This window comes from Rhamphochromis sp. 'chilingali' (assembly GCF_963969265.1).
Source record: "Rhamphochromis sp. 'chilingali' genome assembly, chromosome: 9".
NCBI classification, from domain to species: Eukaryota; Metazoa; Chordata; class Actinopteri; order Cichliformes; family Cichlidae; genus Rhamphochromis; species Rhamphochromis sp. 'chilingali'.
Window position 1 is genome coordinate 2,130,253 of NC_137936.1, and position 19,727 is coordinate 2,149,979.

Consider the following 19,727-nt stretch of genomic DNA (forward strand, 5'->3'; position numbering starts at 1 on the left):
TCAGCTGTTGTTAGAATTTATTTAATATTAATTTCTAGTATCAGCTGATGTTTGCTGGAGCCACAGCTGTAAAGCTGCTGGTCATGATGTCGGTTTAGATATGTGGTGAGAGGGAAACATGAAGATGAAACCAGGAGATGTCCTTACTGAACCATCAGAGCTGAACAGGTGATGGAGAAACAGGTTTACCTTTTAGGTGACATGAATGAGTTGAAGTTATCAACTGTTTCTGAGAGACAAATATCACCTGGATCCTTTTTTATGTAGCTGACAGCTGGTAACTGTGCAGGGGCGGGTCTAGCAAAGTTTTGCCAGGGGGCCAGGTAGGGCATTAACAGGGAAAGGTGGGCACAAAGAAATACTTTTCTTTCTTATTCTCATTTAAAATACCTAGTTTTTATTAAATAATTATCTAAATCTTACAACCAAAGTTTTTATCTGACGTAAAATGTATAGAAATCATACATATACCAAAAAGACTGTACATCACTGTCACAACAGCATTTGTTTTCATTCAAAGGCTTTATGGCTTTAATACCTGGTGGGTCGGTCTGTAGTAAAAATGCCCAATTTTTTTGTCCCAGTCCAGCCCTGCAGGTTAATACTGGCAGTGTCACCATGCCAGCTGACTGTATTTTATCATCAGCCAGTGTTGTTCTTTATCAATATTACCAAAGTTTACCATAAGGCAGCATAGAAAGTATTTACTTGCTTTCAGGTTTTATTCAAATGTTAGTCTTTTCATTTGTTTCCCCACTTTTTTCCTGTTTCAAAATCAAACACCAGTTTGTGAGAAGATTATCTTCTTTTTTTAACAGGCAGATAAAGTTTTGCATTGGCATTGGCTAATTTGTCAATTGTTTGTTACAAATGTTCGTATTTTAATTTTCAAAAATGTTTTTGCCCAAAACATATGTGCACTACATGTCAGTAAAAATGCTATGCAAATATTGATGTCCTTGAATGCTGAGTAAGCACTGACAAAGCACTGATTGTATCTCTTGTACTTTATCAACGCAGTATCTAAAAACTTTGCACCGTAGTGGTTAAAATCTCATTCTAATAAGAGTTAAAAGTGCATTTGGTTATTAGGTTTATAGGATTATTGAATTATGGTTAAGGGTTGGTAGAATTTTTTTTTTAAACATTATCTGCCAATTAAATCTGCCACCCTTCTCCAAATCTGTGCCCCTACCTGGCCCCCCCAACAAAAATTTTCTAGACACGCCACTGGCTGGAAGTCCCGAGGTCAACATGGGAGACGCCCCCAGGATGGTGGAGAATGACCGAGCTAAGATCCTGTGGCACTTCCAGATACAAAATGGTGGTGGCTAACCAACCGGACATAGTGGTGGACAAACAGAGGACGATGATACCGAATGACATCAAAATCAGGAAGAAGGAACAGGAGAAGTACCAAGAGCACAGAGAAGAGGTGGAGGGTGAAGGTAACAGTGGTCCCAGTGGTAATTGGAAAACAGCAAAGATACTGTGCAGGACCCTCAAGCTCCCAGGCCTCTGGTAGAGGACCCGAGCCTGAAGGATAGACCGAGGGGAGAGGGGAATTTGTTTTTAATAGTGGTTTCTTCCCTTTAGTCTTTGTTAATTTCTTTTTTCCTTCTTCTACGCTTTTGTAGTTGCAGCTTTTTTTCTTCCCTTGGATTTCTGATTTTTTCTTTCGTCCCATTTTTGCAACAGCCCAATAAAAAGCTTGCATTTTGTTAACCTCATTATCTGTATTTTGAGTCACTTACATCAGACTCCACACAGTTTGCATAATCGGCAGACTGTGACGGAAATTGAGGCGAAAATGTTTCAACTTCTTTGATTTAATTGCTGTGAAGATGTTTTTAACATTAAAGAAAAAAATGTGGAATATTAATAACTTATATTTTTGTTAAAATCCACAACTACTCATTAAGTACAAGCTAATTTAAATTTTGAAATACATTGAAAACACATCTTGTTCACAGTTGAATTGGTGTCAAAAAAGAAGTCATAATAATATAAATCGCTGTTGTTTGCTAAGTGACCATTAAGCAGACCACTGGACAAGTATGTCTGAGCCGTAGTCTGCGTAGTACAGATGAAAAATTTGTGTGCAATTTTTGCACTATTTTAGAGCGAGAAAGGCAGAAAAAGTTCAACACGAGAGAGAAAGAGAGCGTGTCCTGCTGAGACCCAGCTGTGCCTGCAATTAGCAGGAGGCATGGAATGATGATTGCTGGTGCGGCAACACTAATGCCAAGTGACAGGCTTCCTTGTGAAGGAGAGGGGAGGCCGCTGAGTGCCGTAAAGCAAGACTACTTTTTCTTCTTTTTCACTTTGACAACACACTTGCTTACACTAGTGTACACACATAGCTCATATAAGCATACTCGCACAAACAAAGAAACAAATAAGACTAAGATGGTGGGGGTGGGAGGTCTTTAAATCTGACTGCAAGACATTATGCACTTTACACAAAGGGCTTGTCTAATCCTACCTGCTCTGCTTTCCAGAGCCCACTGCTGGTCTATTCTAGTCCGGCTCACTAGCTCAGCAGTGAGGGTCCATTGATGACGACACTCAATTACCATAGTAACTCAGACAGTAGGTCAGAGCACCTCCCCTCTGCCCACCCTGCACGGCCAAGCTTGACCCTCAGCGAACATGTAAAACCTTTCACAGAATTAAGGATGTTCTTGTACAACATGGAATTCCAGAAATCACTGATGTGAGTCTATTTCTTTAGATATTGCTCAATGATTTAAAACCTGATATTCCGATGACGAATGTGGATACTAATGAAAAGCTACTTTCACAATTTAGCAATGATGATAAAAACAACTTTCTGATGTCTTCAGTCCAGTGATCAATTATTTTATGAATTAGTACAACAGGGGACCCCCCAGAGCTGGGGAACTCCCAATCAAAATGTTTTGACTGCAAAGGTATCCAAACATTCTAAAAGGTCAAATTAATTTTCACAGATTTAATTTCCTATTTTTCGTAAACAGTGATATATTCCCCCAAATGTCCTGCTATGAAGTAACACAAGCAATAAACATTATGGGAACAGTTTGTATGTGGCCAATGATTTTGGAGCCAAGGGTCTTCTATAGAGTTAGAAAAGTTGCTGCTAATGTAAAGCAGGCGTTTGGAGAATGTGAACCATTTTTCTGTGATTAGGCTATTGGTGCACAAATACAAACATCACCTTTAGTATAAAAAATGAGCTTTTTACATAAACTCCGTGAGCCACAGCTCATGTTTGGGTATGGCACAAATTGCAGCTGACCATTGACCATAGTCATAGCTGGGACAGCCATAAAAAGAGCACAGTGGGCGCTTCATGAAGAGAGCTGGTTAAAAAGTTAAGAAGAACAGCTAAATGCATCTCCTTCTACCTGCAATTCAGCAGATAAGAGAGAAAATACGGCGCAGCATTATAAAAACACGGTGGCTTGGAGAAGGGATTGGTGTATATTTGGGGTGGTGGGTGAAATGGGTTGAGGGGCCATGTTGTGAGGAACTAAACAGTTGGAATTACGGTCAGCGACCAGTCATTGAGTAAACATACAAAGAGCGTCAGAAAAGCTCTGTGGCAGACAATAAAAAAGAAAAAAAACCCGGCAGCTTCAGGCCCTGAGAAAAGTGAGCCATTCTACTTACAAAGAGCCGCTTAGGGGAGGATTGAGGGAAGAAAAAAGAGGGCTAAAACACTTGTGGGCTCAGAGAACTCTATGAGGGGAGTGAAAATGGAATAAGCCAGCAAGCACTTGAGGGTCCTGCCGAGCACCTGAATGGGATAGAGGGGTGGAACACTGGAGGGGGGTCTGGGGAAGGTGAATGGCCTTCTTTTTGGGTCCAATTTGTCTCTTTTCACCCTGCTCACCCTGCTCAGGCTCTGACAGATGTACAAAGAGGGAGCGGCGCTGGGCCACTCATCCACATACACACATGAGCAGCTGTCACTTTTGTCAGACAAGTTAATCAAACAAATGCCACCGTACCTCCCTTTATAACAAAGCAGAAGGAAAAGGGGCTGTGAAAGAGTGATAGAGACCTGAGAGATGACATGCGTGTCCTCAATCAATTGACCCTGTTGGTCATCATCAATAAACCAGCAGGACCCGACAAAAGAGAAGTCTCCATTAAACTTGTATTTCCCTCCTCTCGGGATGATCGTGGCTTTAGCATCCTTAGCCGTTTCCTCCCAACACCATGGAGCTGGGTATGCTCACAGAGGATTTAGGCCAAAAAGAAACCAAGCAGGGAAACAAAATGCTCTCTCTCCCAGTAATTATTGAGAACTCTAAGCTGCTTACAGACTTCATTAAACAGAAGTGAAACCTTTCAGAGCATGTTATGAAAAAACACAGTCAGTGTAACATATTCTGCCTGGCTGTCCTTCGTTCTTCGTAACAACAACAACAACAATAATAATAATAATAATAATAATAATAATAATAATAATAATAATAATTATTATTATTATTATTATTATTATTATTATTATAATGATGATAACAAGAATAACAACAATATTAATAACAATAATAATAATATCATTATTATGATTATGGTTAATATTACTGATATGACTGTAACCATGACTCCCTGTTTGCTTGTGTAATCCTTTTAGTGTCATTTAAACAACAGATTACTCGGTAGCATAAAAAACAACGAGAGGATCAGTGCAGCATCACAGTCATGTTGTTGTGGACGGGGTGAGGACAACTGATCTTTCTCTATGAGAAGTAAAAAAGTGGATTTGAAAGACGCAATTCTAAAAACGTTAGCTCTGTTGATATGCAGTGCCCATTATTGTGGGGTGTTCTCCTTACAACATAAAGAGCTTTGAGGTGTTTGTGATTTGATGCTATATAAATAAAACTGAATTATATTTGCTGAGATCAGAATAAATAATAGATAAACACTTTCAGTTTTTTCACCACAGTACTTCAAATAAAACTTTCAGCCAGTCAGATAAGGACAGCAGTTAAGATTGCATGGTGTTGATTAAATTGTTCACTTAGCCTGGCAGCTCATGACCAGAGATGGCAAAGTGGTGACAGCCAATTGGTATGACGGTATTCTCTGTCACTGCTAACCCCCCCCCCCCCTCCACACATACACACACTGCACTCCGCACACACAACACTAACACAAACCCACCCGCTGTGACCAAAGTACAGCAGTGCAGACAGCACCGATCTTAAATCCCACAATCTACAGCTCAGTTTGACCCGTGCCCTCACTCCACTTTACTTCAGCCCTCCGGCAGTTGGTAAACAGAGACGGCAGAAGCAGCAGCGATTAAAAAGCTCTTTATCTTTGGTCGTAGAGGAGTGCAATTTCACCATACTTGTGAATCTGACAACTACCCAAGGTCAGCGGAAATGCTTCAAATCAATCAATGAGCCGTGCTCCTAATCCCCTGTGAGCAAAGGCAGATTAAGTGTATAATTGACCCATGTAATCCCAGTATCTGCAACTCCAACCTTGGGGTTGGCTAAAGATTCGGTGGCTCAACAACTCTATCTTTATTTTCCTGCTCGCCTCGTGCCTGGACTGGGTACAGGGAGTGTCATAGTCCACAAAGCTGTGGGGTATCATTGCAGGACTGGATTTGTCTCAAGCTAAAGACATGTTTTTTTTTAATCAATGATCCCCAGGCGGCGCCAAACTAAGTCCTACTCCAGTATTATTTCAGCACATCTGTTTTAATCTATGCCTCTTCAGCCAGTCTTTCAAGAACCAGGGAGGGTAGAAAGGTTGCAAGGAGCCAAATTAATTTCTCCCTCATACATATAAATACAATCTCATAATACCTTAAAAAATCCAGCAACTCTAGGAGCCTTTTTATAGTGTGAGTTAGAGACTGCAGAGCTTAAAGCTGAACAAAATACTTTATATTGTATCTGCAGCATGAAGACCTTTGGAAAAATAATTAATCATATTTTGGAAAAGCTGTAAGTTTAGTGCAAAGTAAAGGCACACAACACACCACAACAATGCTTTTCATATTCTCTAAAGTCTGTATGTGAAATGGGTTGTTGCATAAAAGTGTTTGGTTTGTGATATAGCCCACATCTATGGGTCTAATTCCCTTAACATAAAACGACAAAGTTGGCAGTGTATTGCCCAAGGTGACTTATAAAGAACAGGTCATTAGAATGTTAATTATATGTTATTGTGGTAAGGCATTGTAGCACCAGAGAAAACTAAAACCAGAATTAAATGAAATAATTAACAAAAGAGCAAAATGCATTTGGAGAACTTTCAACATGGTAATAAATCTGGGAAATAGGTACCGTCTATAGGTCTAATGCAGGGGTCGGCATGATGACGAGTGCATCTAAAATTTCCTCAGAAGCCAATGTGCCATATGACTGCATTAGCAATAAATGTAATAACGCTCTATATTAACAGTTGCACACTATATAGAACAACTTTATAGGATTATATTTGTTCGCAGATGTTGGCAGCTGTCAGCGAATACTTATCAGCTGTTTGGAAACAAAAAAAATACTTTTTATCCATAACAGCAAATGAACTGTACAACAGAAAATACAAATGCTATTTATGGTCTCCTCACAACAATGATAAGAAAAATAAACTGGGCCAATATGACATGTTTGTTGATACAGAGACACACATGTTAATGTGATCTCTGGTCTCCCACTCAGAGACACAGGTCTCCCAGTGTCCAGCATTCAGAGGCTACCTGAGGACTCATGTGAGAGAAAACCTGCTCACACAGACGTGTGGAGCCAAACACTGTCAATAAGGCCTCTGCAATGTTCTGAAGACCGTTAAACCTGTCAGGTAGTGACGTCCAGCAGGTGAACATGCAGCTCCATGAACACGCACAGCTGTGGATTCCAGCTGCGTCTGTAGTTCTGCAAACTTTGACCCCACAGAGTCGAGCTTTTCAGTTCAATCAGCTGCATTTCGATGTCCTCTGTGTCGAGCCAGTTAATGCGAGACAAATCCAGCTGACAAACCTTTCTGGTTTGATCAGAAAAGAAAACATTGGTCTAAACACCTGAAAGTCCCGAAAACACATTGTGAATTCTACGGATGTATCCGTGTTTTTCCGTGGTGCTGAAAAAAATCATCGGCCCGTCCAGCTATGCTTGTGCCATCAGTTAACTCTTCGCGTGCCAGCTGGGGCACGCGTGCCCAAGGTTGCTGACCCTTGGTCTCATGTGTAGGTGGCCCAGTGTATATGTGGAAAATATAGGCCCAAGGATATAATTCTGTGGAACTCCAGAAAATATTTATTTTTAGACGTACAGTCTGTACTTGAATCTGTTCAACCGAATTGGGGTTGCATAACAAAGTAAAGACTAAAGAGAATCCATCCATGTTAATTCAAGATGACAACCCCTACCCCAGCACTCACGTGCACACACAGCAGGCCCTTTGATGTGGTGGACTGTAACTCTGGCTGATGGTGGCTCATGTTTCAAAATAGTAGCAAATTTCCTACAACAGTTTTACAACAATTAATGTCAGCGGCTTAAATTTTGGAACCAACCACCTTTTGAAGAACGTGCCAGTGATTTTCCATTTATTTATTTATTTGACACAAGGAACCTTTCTAAGTGTGGCGTATGCACTGCATTATTGCACAAAGCTAACAGAGAGAAAACAGGGTTTTGTTTTGGGGGGTTTTGTTGTTGATTTTTTTAAAGACTGAGTGACAAGAAAAGCACAACAGAGCTGTAGGCAGCAGCTACAGACACCTTCACTGGCCCTTGTAATGCTGCAGGGAGAACTGATACAGACTGACAACAGAGGAGACTGCCTGAGACAAATTCCATTAGAAATGCTCTTGTGGAGGAGAACAGGATGCATGGCAAAGTAACAGATCAAGCTGTAGAAACAAACAGCAAACATCTAGCGCCAGACATCTTTCTGTCAGCCTGTGTGAGGACATACAGACAGAGAGATCACAGAAGAAGGAATAAACCTAAAGGCTTTGATTTAACACAATGCTACAGGCAGGTAGGGCCAACTGTACATATCAGGACACAATAAAGAAATGGGCATGCTTGACTAAGATTCTTGTTCTGTGATCCAGTTTAGAGATAACCCAGCAAGGAGAATTTTCAGGCCCTTGTGCTCTCAGTTTAGATTATGGAAACAGACACTCTCTACTTTTAAGATTAGGTTTTAAACTTTCCTTTTCGAGTGGATCCATCCCTTAGTCATGTTCTTAAACAGCTCTATTAGCTTCCAGTTCACCTATAAGTGATATTGAATCAGAAAGGCTGTGTACTTTCTCCTCCGCATTTCTCCATGTACACTTAAAAGCCGCACCTCCAGACACCAGTCCGTCAAACTGAAGCTTGCAGATGACACCACAGGTGCAGGTGGAGATGAGTCGGCCTATAGGAGCGAGACTGACAGTCTTGTGACCTGATGCAGTGCCAGCAATCTGGAGCTCAATGCTGCCATAACAGAGAGATGATAGTGGACTTCAGGTTGAAACCAGCCTCCCCAGATCCCATCTTCCTGTATGCCTGCCCAGTGGAGACAGTGAAGGCCTTCTTCTTCATGGAATCAGCACCTCCCAGGACCTAAAGTGGGAGCTTAACATCAGCTCTCTCATAAACAAGGCATAGCAGAGAATGTCCTTCCTGCACCAGCTGAAAAAATACAACCTGTCAAAGTCAATGATGGTGCAGTTTTACTCCTCCATCAATTAATCAATCCTCACCTCCTCCATTACCATCTGGTACACAGACTGCAGTGTGTCTAAGAAGGTGATTGGCTACAATCTGCCTTCCCTACAAGACCTGTACAACTGCAGGACACTGAGGCAGGCAAGGAATATTGCTGGGGACCCCTCACACTGGACACAAACTGTTTGTGACACCTCCCCCTGGCTGCGGTCCATCAGAACCAACACCTCACGGCATAAGAATAGTTTCTTTCCCTGGGCTGTCAGACTACAACAACGGCCCCTCAGATCACTGCTCAGTTAACATGTTGCAATAACACACTTATTTACTCTGGCTATAAAAACTTTGCACACTGGATTCAGTGAAAGCATTTTGCACATCATGTCCCAGTTATATTTCGTCAGCTCATAATATCATATATTTCTTATTTTCTATATGTATTCGATATCGGTATCTGTTGTTAGTTAGCATATACAGTGGTCCGTCGTGTGAAAGGTGATAGGTGAAACCCGTGAAGTAGCCAACTTTATTTTTTACAATTATTATAGATGTTTAAAGGCTGTAAAACCCGTCACTACACACTTTATACACTTTTCTCAGACATTTTCACATTTTTCTCTCTTGTTTAAACTCTCAAAGTTCAAACCTTTATAGAAAAATAAGCCCAGTATTATAGAATGAAACCAAAGGCACACGCGGTTGCCTTTGACGGTGCAAAATGATTCGTCGACATTGTTGTTTGTTAGGGAGAAAACGTACAAACATATACCGTACTTTCTGGACCATAAGCCGCTACTTTTTCCCTAGGTTTTGAGCCATGAGGCTTATAGAAAGGTGCGGCTATTCTGTGGATTTTTCTTCCACCACTAGGGGGACTCTAACCAGAATTAGAATAAAAAACAAGATAGATGAAAAATCAATGCAAAGAAGAATACACTACTTTTTCTTTAGCAGATAGAACACGCACAACAAATTACCAACTGGTAATTATTTTCAAATCCTCGCCCCTTCATCATGGAAACCACACGAAGAAGTTCGTATGATGCAAGTTTTAAGTTGAAGGCCATCGATCTTGCTATCCAGGAGGGAAACCGCGCTGCTGCACGCAAGCTTAGCGTCAATGAGTCTATGGTGAGACGTTGGAGGCGGCAGCGGGAAGAGCTCATGCAATGCCAAAAGTCGAGAAAAGCTTTCAGAGGACATAAAAGCAGGTGGCCTGAACTTGAAAATGTCCTGGAGGAATGGGTGAAGACACTGAGAGCAGGTGGCCGAGGTGTATCCACTGTACAGATCCGACTGAAAGCCAAAACAATTGCCCGCGAAATGAATATTAAAGATTTCAAAGGTGGGCCGTCATGGTGTTTCAGATTTATGAAACGTAAAAACCTGTCCGTCAGGGCACGGACCACTCTCTGTCAGCAACTCCCCCCTGACTATCAGGAAAAAGTTGAAAACTTCCACAAATTCGTTGAAAAAAAGATACAAGAAAACTCCATCGGACCAGACGACATAATCAATATGGATGAAGTACCTTTAACATTTGATCTGCCTCTGACCAGGACCGTTAACAAGACAGGTGCATCATCCGTGTTGTTGAAAACAACAGGCCATGAGAGGACGCACTTCACCTGCGTTCTGGCATGCACGGCATCCGGACAAAAACTTCAACCAATGGTGATTTTTAAGCGCATAACTATGCCGAAAGAACAACTCCCGAAAGGCATAGTGGTCAAAGTTAACACCAAAGGGTGGATGATAGAAGGTCTAATGAAGGAATGGTTAACGGAGTGCTATGGGAAGCGCCCGGGAGGATTTTTTCACCGGAAAAAAGCACTGCTTGTTTTGGATAGCATGAGGGCCCACATCACAGATTCTGTGAAAGCAGCGATCAAGAAAACAAACTCCATTCCAGCTGTGATTCCTGGAGGTACAACAAAGTTTTTGCAGCCACTTGACATCAGTGTAAATCGGGCATTTAAAGCTGCACTACGGGTTGAGTGGGAGACTTGGATGACAAGCGGTGAAAAGTCATTCACAAAAACTGGCCGCATGCGAAAAGCATCCTTTTCTGATGTCTGTCAGTGGATCCTAACAGCGTGGAGTGCTGTGAAAGAATCCACCATCACCAATGGGTTCCGAAAGGCTGGACTGCTGCGCGAAGAGAGCGGCGCACCTTCAGAGCCAACTTCACCGGAGGATGACAGTGACACGGAGAGCGAGACTGATGGAGGCAGATGTGATGAAGCGCTTCTGAGCCTGTTCAACTCCGACACTGAAGAAGACGACTTCATGGGTTTCAGCGAAGATGATTAAAGTGACATGTGGTTTCAAATACAGGAAAAATGGAGGTAAATAAATAGCGGTTATTTTCTCTTGGTTCTGTTACGTTTTAATCAGCAAAGTTGCTGCCGTGTTAAAAGGCATTGTTCGGAAAGAATCTGTTCAGGTACATACTTGTACATTTGCACTACAAGATTGTTCTGTACATGCAGTAAATATCTATTTTTTCATCATAGATATCTGCGGCTTATAGCTGGGTGCGGCTTGTATATCTTTTTTTTTTAAATTTTTTAAAAATAGAGCGGATGCGGCTTATATACAGGTGCGCTCTATTGTCCAGAAAGTACGGTAGTACAGCACTTCAGAGTCACACTGCTAGCAATTTATGTAAATTTGACAAGCTCAACGCATCCTGTACTGTACAGGAGACACGGCACGAGATTGACTGACAATCTACAGTCTACAGCCAATCAGGACGCAGAACACAATGCGCTGTTAAAAAAATAAATAAACGCTTGGTGTAGATGGACAGCAGGTCAGGGAGCTCTGATTGAATGATGCGTTCTGCCGAGCGCACCACCCTTTGCAGATCTCGTCTGTCCTGCTTGGTGCTGTTCCCAAACCAGGTGCAGATGTTTGCCATCAGGACGCTCTCGATGGTGCAGGAGTAGAAGTTCTCGAGCACCTTCAGTGGCAGATGGAAGTCTCTAAGTCTTCTGAGGAAGAAGAGACGCTGACGGGCTTTCTTAACCAGGGAGTTGATGTGACAGGACTATGACAGGTCCTGAGTGATGTGGACACCCAGGTATCGGAAACTGTCCACTCTCTCCACTGGTGTGTTACTGATGACCAGGGGCTCATAATTCCTCGCCTGCTTTGTAGTGAAGTCCACGATCAGCTCCTTAGTCTTGCTGATGTTTAGGAGGAGGTTATTCTCCTGGCACCAGGTCTCCAGGTTCCTAATCTCCTCCAGGTAGGCCGTCTCGATGTTGTCGGAGATCAGGCCCACAACAGCAGTGTCGTCAGCAAACTTGAGAATGGAGGTGGTGTCGGATGTGGCTACACAGTCATAAGTGTACAGTGAGTACAGCAGGGGGCTTAAAACACAGCCCTGAGGCACTCCAGTGCTGAGTGAGATGGAGGGGGAGACTTGTTTTCCCACCCTCACTGATTGGGGTCTGTCTGTGATGAAGTTGAGGATCCACTGACACAGTGATGAGCTGAGTCCTAGATCCTTCAACTTGGTGCTTAGAGGGAATTATTGTGTTGAATGCTGAACTGTAGTCCACGAACAGCATCCTAACATAATTCCCTCTGCCAGTGTCCAGGTGACTCAGGGATGTGTGGAGCAGGTGAGATATGGCATCGTCTGTGGAACGATTAGTCCGGTAAGCAAACTGAAGTGAGTCGATGGTAGCAGGAAGTGAAGAAGTGATGTGATCTCTCATCAGCCTTTCAAAACACTTCATCACAATTGAAGTCAGTGCTACTGGACGGTAGTCATTGTGGCAAGCGGGCTGTTGTTTCTTTGGAACAGGAACAATAATGGACTGTTTGAAGCACGTGGGAACCACAGCTTGGGCCAGGGAGAGGTTGAAGATCTCCGTGAACACCGGTGCTAGTTGATCAGCGCAGGCTCTAAGGACCCGGCCAGGGATTGCATCTGGTCCTGCTGCCTTCCTGGTGTTCACCCTCCTGAAGGTGTTCCTCACGGCATGCTCTGTGATGACGAATGCATTTTCTTCACTGGTGCACTCCGAGCGCGCGCAGCCGTTTGTTGTTTTAATTGCTGTGGCGTCGCAGCGAGCATAAAACGTGTTCAGCTCATCAGCCAGTGAAGTGTCGGCATTCATCATTGAAGAAGCTGGTCGTTTATAGTCCGTTATAGTCCGCAGTCCTTTCCACAGGCTCCTAGAGTCGCACTATGAGCTGTGACTCTAGTTTTCCCCTTATCTCCACTTTGCCTTTCTGACCGCGCTGCGCACGTTGTAGGACGCAGCCTTGTATAGGTCCATATTACCGGAGACGAGCCCTTCATTGTAGGCAGCGGTGCGTGATCTCAGAGCGTCGCGGATGTTTTTATCCACCCACGGCTTCTGGTTGGGAAACGTTCGGATGATAGTTCCTTCTGCTGTGTCGTCCGCTAGTTTCCCGATAAATCCCTCAACCGCTTCCGTAAACATGTTGATGTCATCAGAGCTGCGCCGAAACATGTCTGTGTCATCCAGTGCGTCCTGCAGCGCGGCCACTGATTGGTCCGTCCAGCGAGCGACCTCACTCCTGATTGGTGGTTGCTGCTTTAGCCTTTGTTTGTAAGCAGGCATGTAAGGTTTGTAAGCAAAAAACATATCAAGGAACCAGGATCAGTATTTAACTAAACTGTCAGCAACCAATAAAACAGATCCACATGACCCCACAACAAAAGACTGCACTCCTGGCCCGTGGCCATTTCACAAATGGTTAGGCGCAGGATATGTTCATATCTCAAATTCAGGACTGCAACAAGTCATTAAGTGAAGTTATTATCAAGTGAACTGTAATAATGTAGACAGTCAAACAATTGATGGAAAGATGGAAAGGACAGTGTGTAAGTCTTTAACTGTGCACATGTATCAAACATCATCCTGTTACTTCATTATCTGTGGTTCCAAACTATAATTGGGCGGTGCTTTGGCCGGGCACAGTGTACAGCGGCAGCCTTTTGGTAGCTTCGTCATCTTCACACAGAGGAATCGTGTTCACAGGAATAGTTCCTTTTAACATTTTCTACCTCTGACAAACAAGAGTATAAAAATCTTTTTGTTTGATGAAGTTGGATAAAGTGAAAAATCTCAGCATCTCTCTCGACTTAACTTTTTTTTACATCGGTCCTCCTTAATTTTTCTAACAGGATGTAAATTTTTCTCTATTAATGCACGGTCTTTCCTTCACAATACAAAGCACCTAGAGACAATTATTATTGTGATATGACACTTATATAAATAAAGTTATATTCCACTGGATTGAAATATTTGTGACATAGACAAAACCCAAAAGTTTGTTTTTAAATGAAATTCTATCAGTAGGTTAGGCGAGTGACTGTGCAGTGTACCTATACAATTTATGACCAGTGTTGGGCAAGTTACTTTGAAAAAGTAATTAATTATAGCTACTAGTTACTTCTTCAAAAAAGTAACTCAGTTAGTAACTGAGTTACAAGATTCTAAAAGTAATTAATTACTTGAAAAGTAACTATTGCGTTACTTTAAAAAAATGTTTAACCCTCTGGGGTCTAGGGTATAATGGCCATTTTTTAACTACTTTTGATGTTTCCTCCACAGTTTACCTTTAAAAACTGTTTACTTTGCCTTGCTTGGTCTCATTCTTTTCAGCACAACCTCACGTGTCTGAATTTACAGTTATGTTTTAATTTTGACTACTGTATTAACGCAATTGATCTAAAATCAGACAAAAAACATAAAATCTGAGTAGAAAAAGTTATATATAACTTTAAATGCAAATATAAATTGTCAATTTTAAAATCATATGCACCAGTTTTGCAAACAACAAAGTTATTTGCACCCATTTACCTTTTATCCTTTTTTTTTATTCAAACGACAATTTATTTGAAGTATCTTCGAATTTTTGAAGGCGATGCATGTTTGTTTTTATATTATATTTTTCACTGTACATTCTTGTAAATACATGTTACTTCTTTCTCTTTGTGTTTTATAAAAAACTTTGACTTGGAAAGCAGCCGTATGTCTCTTTTACTCACCAAATGAATGTTTTTCCCTTTTTCCTGGTGTTATTATCTCATACAGTAAAACTATGAACACTGAGAAAACCTGTTTTTTCTTTATTGACTAATATATATAACACCTGACTACTATATTTAGAGAGTTTAAGAATATGTGTAAATATATGTTTTATTAGAAGCAGATATCGCAGTATCGCAATACATTTAAACTCAACAGAAATTTGTAGTTGCCCAGATGGAAATCTTTTCTATTGTGGTCTAATGGAACAAAGACTGAACTATTTGGTCACAGTGACTGGAAGTGTATGTTTAATAAGAAAGGAAGCCAGGCCATTAAATTAAACTCTGCCAAGAAAAGTCATCAAATATGACACCTAAAGTGCTATGAAACTTTTTGGGATAGTTTTCAAATCATCAAACAAATTGTGACACTAAACAAAGAAGTTTATTAAGGGGAAAAGCTCTTCAAATCTAACTGTGATTAGCCACATTTTTCAGAAAGCTTCAAACACGAGTGAAACATCCCAGCAGTTAAATAAGTTGAGAGCAAAAGAAGAATTGACAGCTGTGAAAAACTATTTAGAGCACATTAACAATGGGGAAATACAGAAAAAAATCCAGACCTCACACAGTGATGCAAATGACCCATCAGTTAATCCATGTCCTGTTTCTCATTAGATTTGGTCTCATTGGAAGGACGGCTGTCCAGAAGCCAATCTTAAGGAACAGAATCATCAGAAAAGGCTGAAGCATGCCAGACTACACAAGAACTGGACTTGAAATCAGCAACAAGTCTGAAGGGGTTAACAATTCAATTCAATTTTATATATATAGCGCCAAATCACAACAACAGTCCCTATAAAGGTGCTTTATATTGTAAGGTAAATACCCCAAAAGAATACAGAATTACTCCAGCAATCAGATGACCCTCTATGAACAAGCACTTTGGCGATAGTGGGAAGGAAAAACTCCCTTTTAACAGGAAGAAACCTTACAAAGCTCATTGACCAGTTTGGGTGAGGGGAGGGAGACAGGACAAAGTTGTCTCTTTCTCTATGTTAGCCCTGGGACAGCCTGGTGACCTGTCTAATATTATGGCCTGTTTATGGTAGTTGGGATAGGCTTGAGCTCCTCAGCAACCTTGAATTGAATAAGTGGAAGAGAATGGATGGATAGCAGCAACTTCATTTTTCAGAATAACAATGACCCCAATCAAAATATCAATGCAGTGAAAGCATACCTGGATAGAAAAACACATAATGGAACATTATCTGTCATAGATTCACCTCCTAAGAGCTTGGACCAAATCATTACTGAAGCCGTGTGTGATCATCTTGATGACAAACAAACATAACAGAGGGCAGCCAACATCTAAGAGCAACTTTGAAATGTCCTTCACGAAGCATGAAGAACCTTTCTTGAGGAGTAGTTACAGAAATTACAAGTGGGCTTGGACAGAGTTCAGATGGTGTTGAAGAGTAAACTTGGTCATACCAAAGATCGACTTTCAAACAGAATACAAACTCTGCCTTTACAGTGTTTTATAAACTGTATTTCCACGTATGTTTGAACATTTCAGTAAATCACTGTACCTATATTTCATTTTTCTATCAAAATACAAATAGAGGTTAGATGGCTCAAGACTCTTGAACACTACTGTAAATTTTTAAGGTTTGTCTTAATGCACTTTAATTTAACTGTAATGCATGAAAGTTAACCAGAGGTTTTTAAACTAGTACTGTCCGCTGCCAGTGCTACCCCTCGGCTTGCCATAGAAACACCTATGGCATCAATTCAAAAATCTACTTCCCCTCATTCTCAAATTAGCGCATTCACAAGATTTTCAGAAAACTTTGGCTCTCATGAATCTCATTGACCTTTGACCTTACGGTTGAGGTCAATGAGACCTTCCGAGATTTTTAATAGATGCACTGAGGTATCAATTTCAAACTCCTACATTGCCTCATCCCTGAGTTATCACATTCACAAACCTGGGTGTCAATGTCAATGTCTTGCATTTGGCTTCTCTCCTCTCCTGTGAGGCAGTAATTGAAATATACGTCAATGCACTCTAAGCTATGGAGTAGAGTGTTGACTATGGGAATTTGTATCACCTGTTAACAAAAGCCCTGAGCTCTGTGTACTCTTCAGAGTTTACAAAACATTAGTAACTGCCAGTTTTGCTTGTTTGCTTATTTTTTTTTTGTCTTTTTATTAAAAAAAAACCTGTGTACTGTTTTAATAAGACACTGTGACCTTTCCACTTTCTTACAGTCTCTGAATGTCCCTCTGCGCATTGCTCAGTTTGTGAGCTTCATATTGAAATATCAGCTGCTGTATGTTTTCCTCCCAACATCTGGACATTTTGGGTTCCAGCAGCATTCCTGTTCTATCCTTGGCCTCCAAATCTCTATAATAACTCTGTGTACTTCTTGCGAAGAGGCCTTAGTCATGTCAGGCTTTGTGCCTGTTACATGATCTTTACATGGCACTTTTTGTAAATATATCAACTCACTCATTGTGTAGATCACATGCAGAAAGAGCGAACTTTTTTTTTGTACACTTTTGTGCAGGCCTTGGATCCTCCTGGAGTTATCTGCTTGCAGTTGTTAGCATTTGTTCTTGTCCAGCAGTAACAAATAACAAACAGCCAATCTCGTTGCCTACGTTTGTTATTTGGAATCTCTGTTACACTGAATGTAAGAACTGCAGTAGCTTAAAGTGCTGTGTGTTTGGTTTGTTTAACTCACCTCCAACTATACATTAATTTTAAAAAACCCCTTTAAAAAAAAAACAAGCAAACCTTAATACTTGCGAACATTTACTGTTCTCTTTTCACTTGCAATGATGTGAAACTAAATATTTACCTGACAGCTGCACATTAAGCGCAAATGAAGTAAATGAAACTTTGGTGTTACTCTTTGATTTGGAGAAAAGAGGCAATGCTGTAGCTTACTTACATCAAATATTCGCTCTACATACACCTCCTCATTGACCTTCTCCCGCAGCATGTCCTGGGAATGACGGACAAATGTCACATAACTGTCAGCTACATCCATCCCTGGCTTCTGTAAATAACCCGGAAAAAGGAGAAAAAGACATCAAATAAAAATTGTCTTTGCTTAGAAAAACAGTAAAAATGACAAAGTGTATTTTGGAAGGTACATGATTTACTCCTCATGGTGACACTTTATAATGACTATACACTTAAAAGCTTTAGTAAAGCATTAATGAATAGTTAACTCGCTGGTATGTAATTTATAAACATGGATAATTAATGGCGTAATACGCTCATACATGTTTAATAATAGCATTTTTATGAAATTTTATGTCATCTACAAAAAAGTTATTAAACAGCTGTTCATAGTTCACGGTATCATTTAGCAACTGATGAAAGAAGAACTTAGATGAAAATGTATGCATATATGAAACTAGTTGGTTGAGTGTGTACTTATTTTATTAGCTGTTAGCTTTAGTACTTTGTGTGATCTCAAATTAATTGAGGTCACACAACAAGGTTTGCCTTACAAAGCATTCACAAATGAAAGTGAAAGGTCAGCCGGATCTCAAGTCTCAGTTATCTTCACAACAGAGAAAGGAAACAGACAAAGCTCATAGTGATACAGAAAATACAAATATTTATTGCATGATGCAAAAATACCTCACTTAAAAGCAGAATATCGAAATGGATGTTGGACCGTAATGTGAGTGCGTTTAGGTGTGTTTAAGATAGAAAGAGAAACAATATTATCTTAACCTCTTAAGCCCCAGGGGGGTTTCTGAGCTTCCTGCTCGAAAATGTAATGCCCAAATTTTATTGATTATTTCTCTGCAATTACAAACTCTGTCCTTACAATCTTGGTATCAAAATAAAGCTAACACTTGGGAAATTTCATCAGAGGTGTAAATATTGAAGCAGATATTACTGTGTCAAAGTTACTGAGACTGGAACACAGAAAAAGTAAGTAGATTTTATCCTCGCCTAATTCTTTTTATTTTTTTTTTATTTTAGCAGATAACCCTTTTAAAAATATGCCTCAGATCACATTTGGTTCCAGAAATTCAGTAACCAACATATAAACATCATCTGTGCAAAGATTTATGTTTCTAAAGTGAAACAGTGAAAAATTACAGCCCTGTCAATACATGAATATCCAGACGTACAAAAATGTCCAATTTTGGCACACAATTGGACACCATGCCAGTTGATTTTTTTAGGTATTAAAGAGCAGATTAATAATACATTTTATTAACAGGCCTAAAAATGCTTTTTTTAAAAATAGATTTTTGAAGAATTAACCACACATTTACATTGTAATGGCCCTTTTCTGCAGTGCGCATGAAGCGTTTAATTGGTCTCTGGCCCTTTAAACTCCGAGGGCCTGTAACTTTGGTGTCTTTTGGTCAATTTGCATGATTGACACCTCTTTTTAATCGTTTGAGCCAATAGATTCACAGTAATGATGTCACGTTCACGTCACTTCAACCAATCAGACGTTGTAATGCCAAAACCCACGTTTTTACCAAATTTACTGCATGTGGCGTCTGTCCAGTCACGTAGGTGGGTCTAAAATGGAGGTTGTTGACGGAAAACAGCTCTGATGTGGCTAGGTAGGCATGGTAACTACTGGTAATCACGTGGCTACCGGCTACCGGCGAAAATAATGGAGGAACTCGGGACGGTAAGCCAATTTCTGTCCTAGCGCATTTGCGCCGCTGTTTGTTTTTGTGGTCTTCTTTTGCAGCTCATTCAGTGAATTTTGGTCTGATCGTGGTGAAACTTGGTGTGTGGAGTCAGTGATAGCCCTGGAAGCTAACCAGCCTATCTTTAGCCGGTTACATGAAGTCTGAAGAATTTCTGGTTGGGTTTTGTTTGTTTAGCGGACTTCTGTGCATTTACATAACTGCTCGTTTAATCACAGCTTGTTTTCGGTGTGTTTGGTAGTTGTAGAAATGGTTTATATGACATTTTAGCTGAGATTCTGAGGTTTCTGTGGATTCCGCACATGTCTATATTTATTAAATATAAT

General features: G+C 40.7%; 1 protein-coding gene across 2 annotated transcripts in view; it reads right to left on the bottom strand.

Annotated features, from left to right (window-relative positions):
- LOC308402256 (calcium-dependent secretion activator 1-like) overlaps positions 1–19,727 on the bottom strand; it is a 336,790-nt gene that overhangs the window by 26,096 nt on the left and 290,967 nt on the right. For both annotated transcript variants that reach the window (XM_080890943.1, XM_080890942.1), the window contains one exon: positions 17,658–17,765. In XM_080890943.1, coding sequence (XP_080747069.1) covers positions 17,658–17,765 — 108 coding nt within the window. The remainder of the gene's footprint in view (positions 1–17,657; positions 17,766–19,727) is intronic.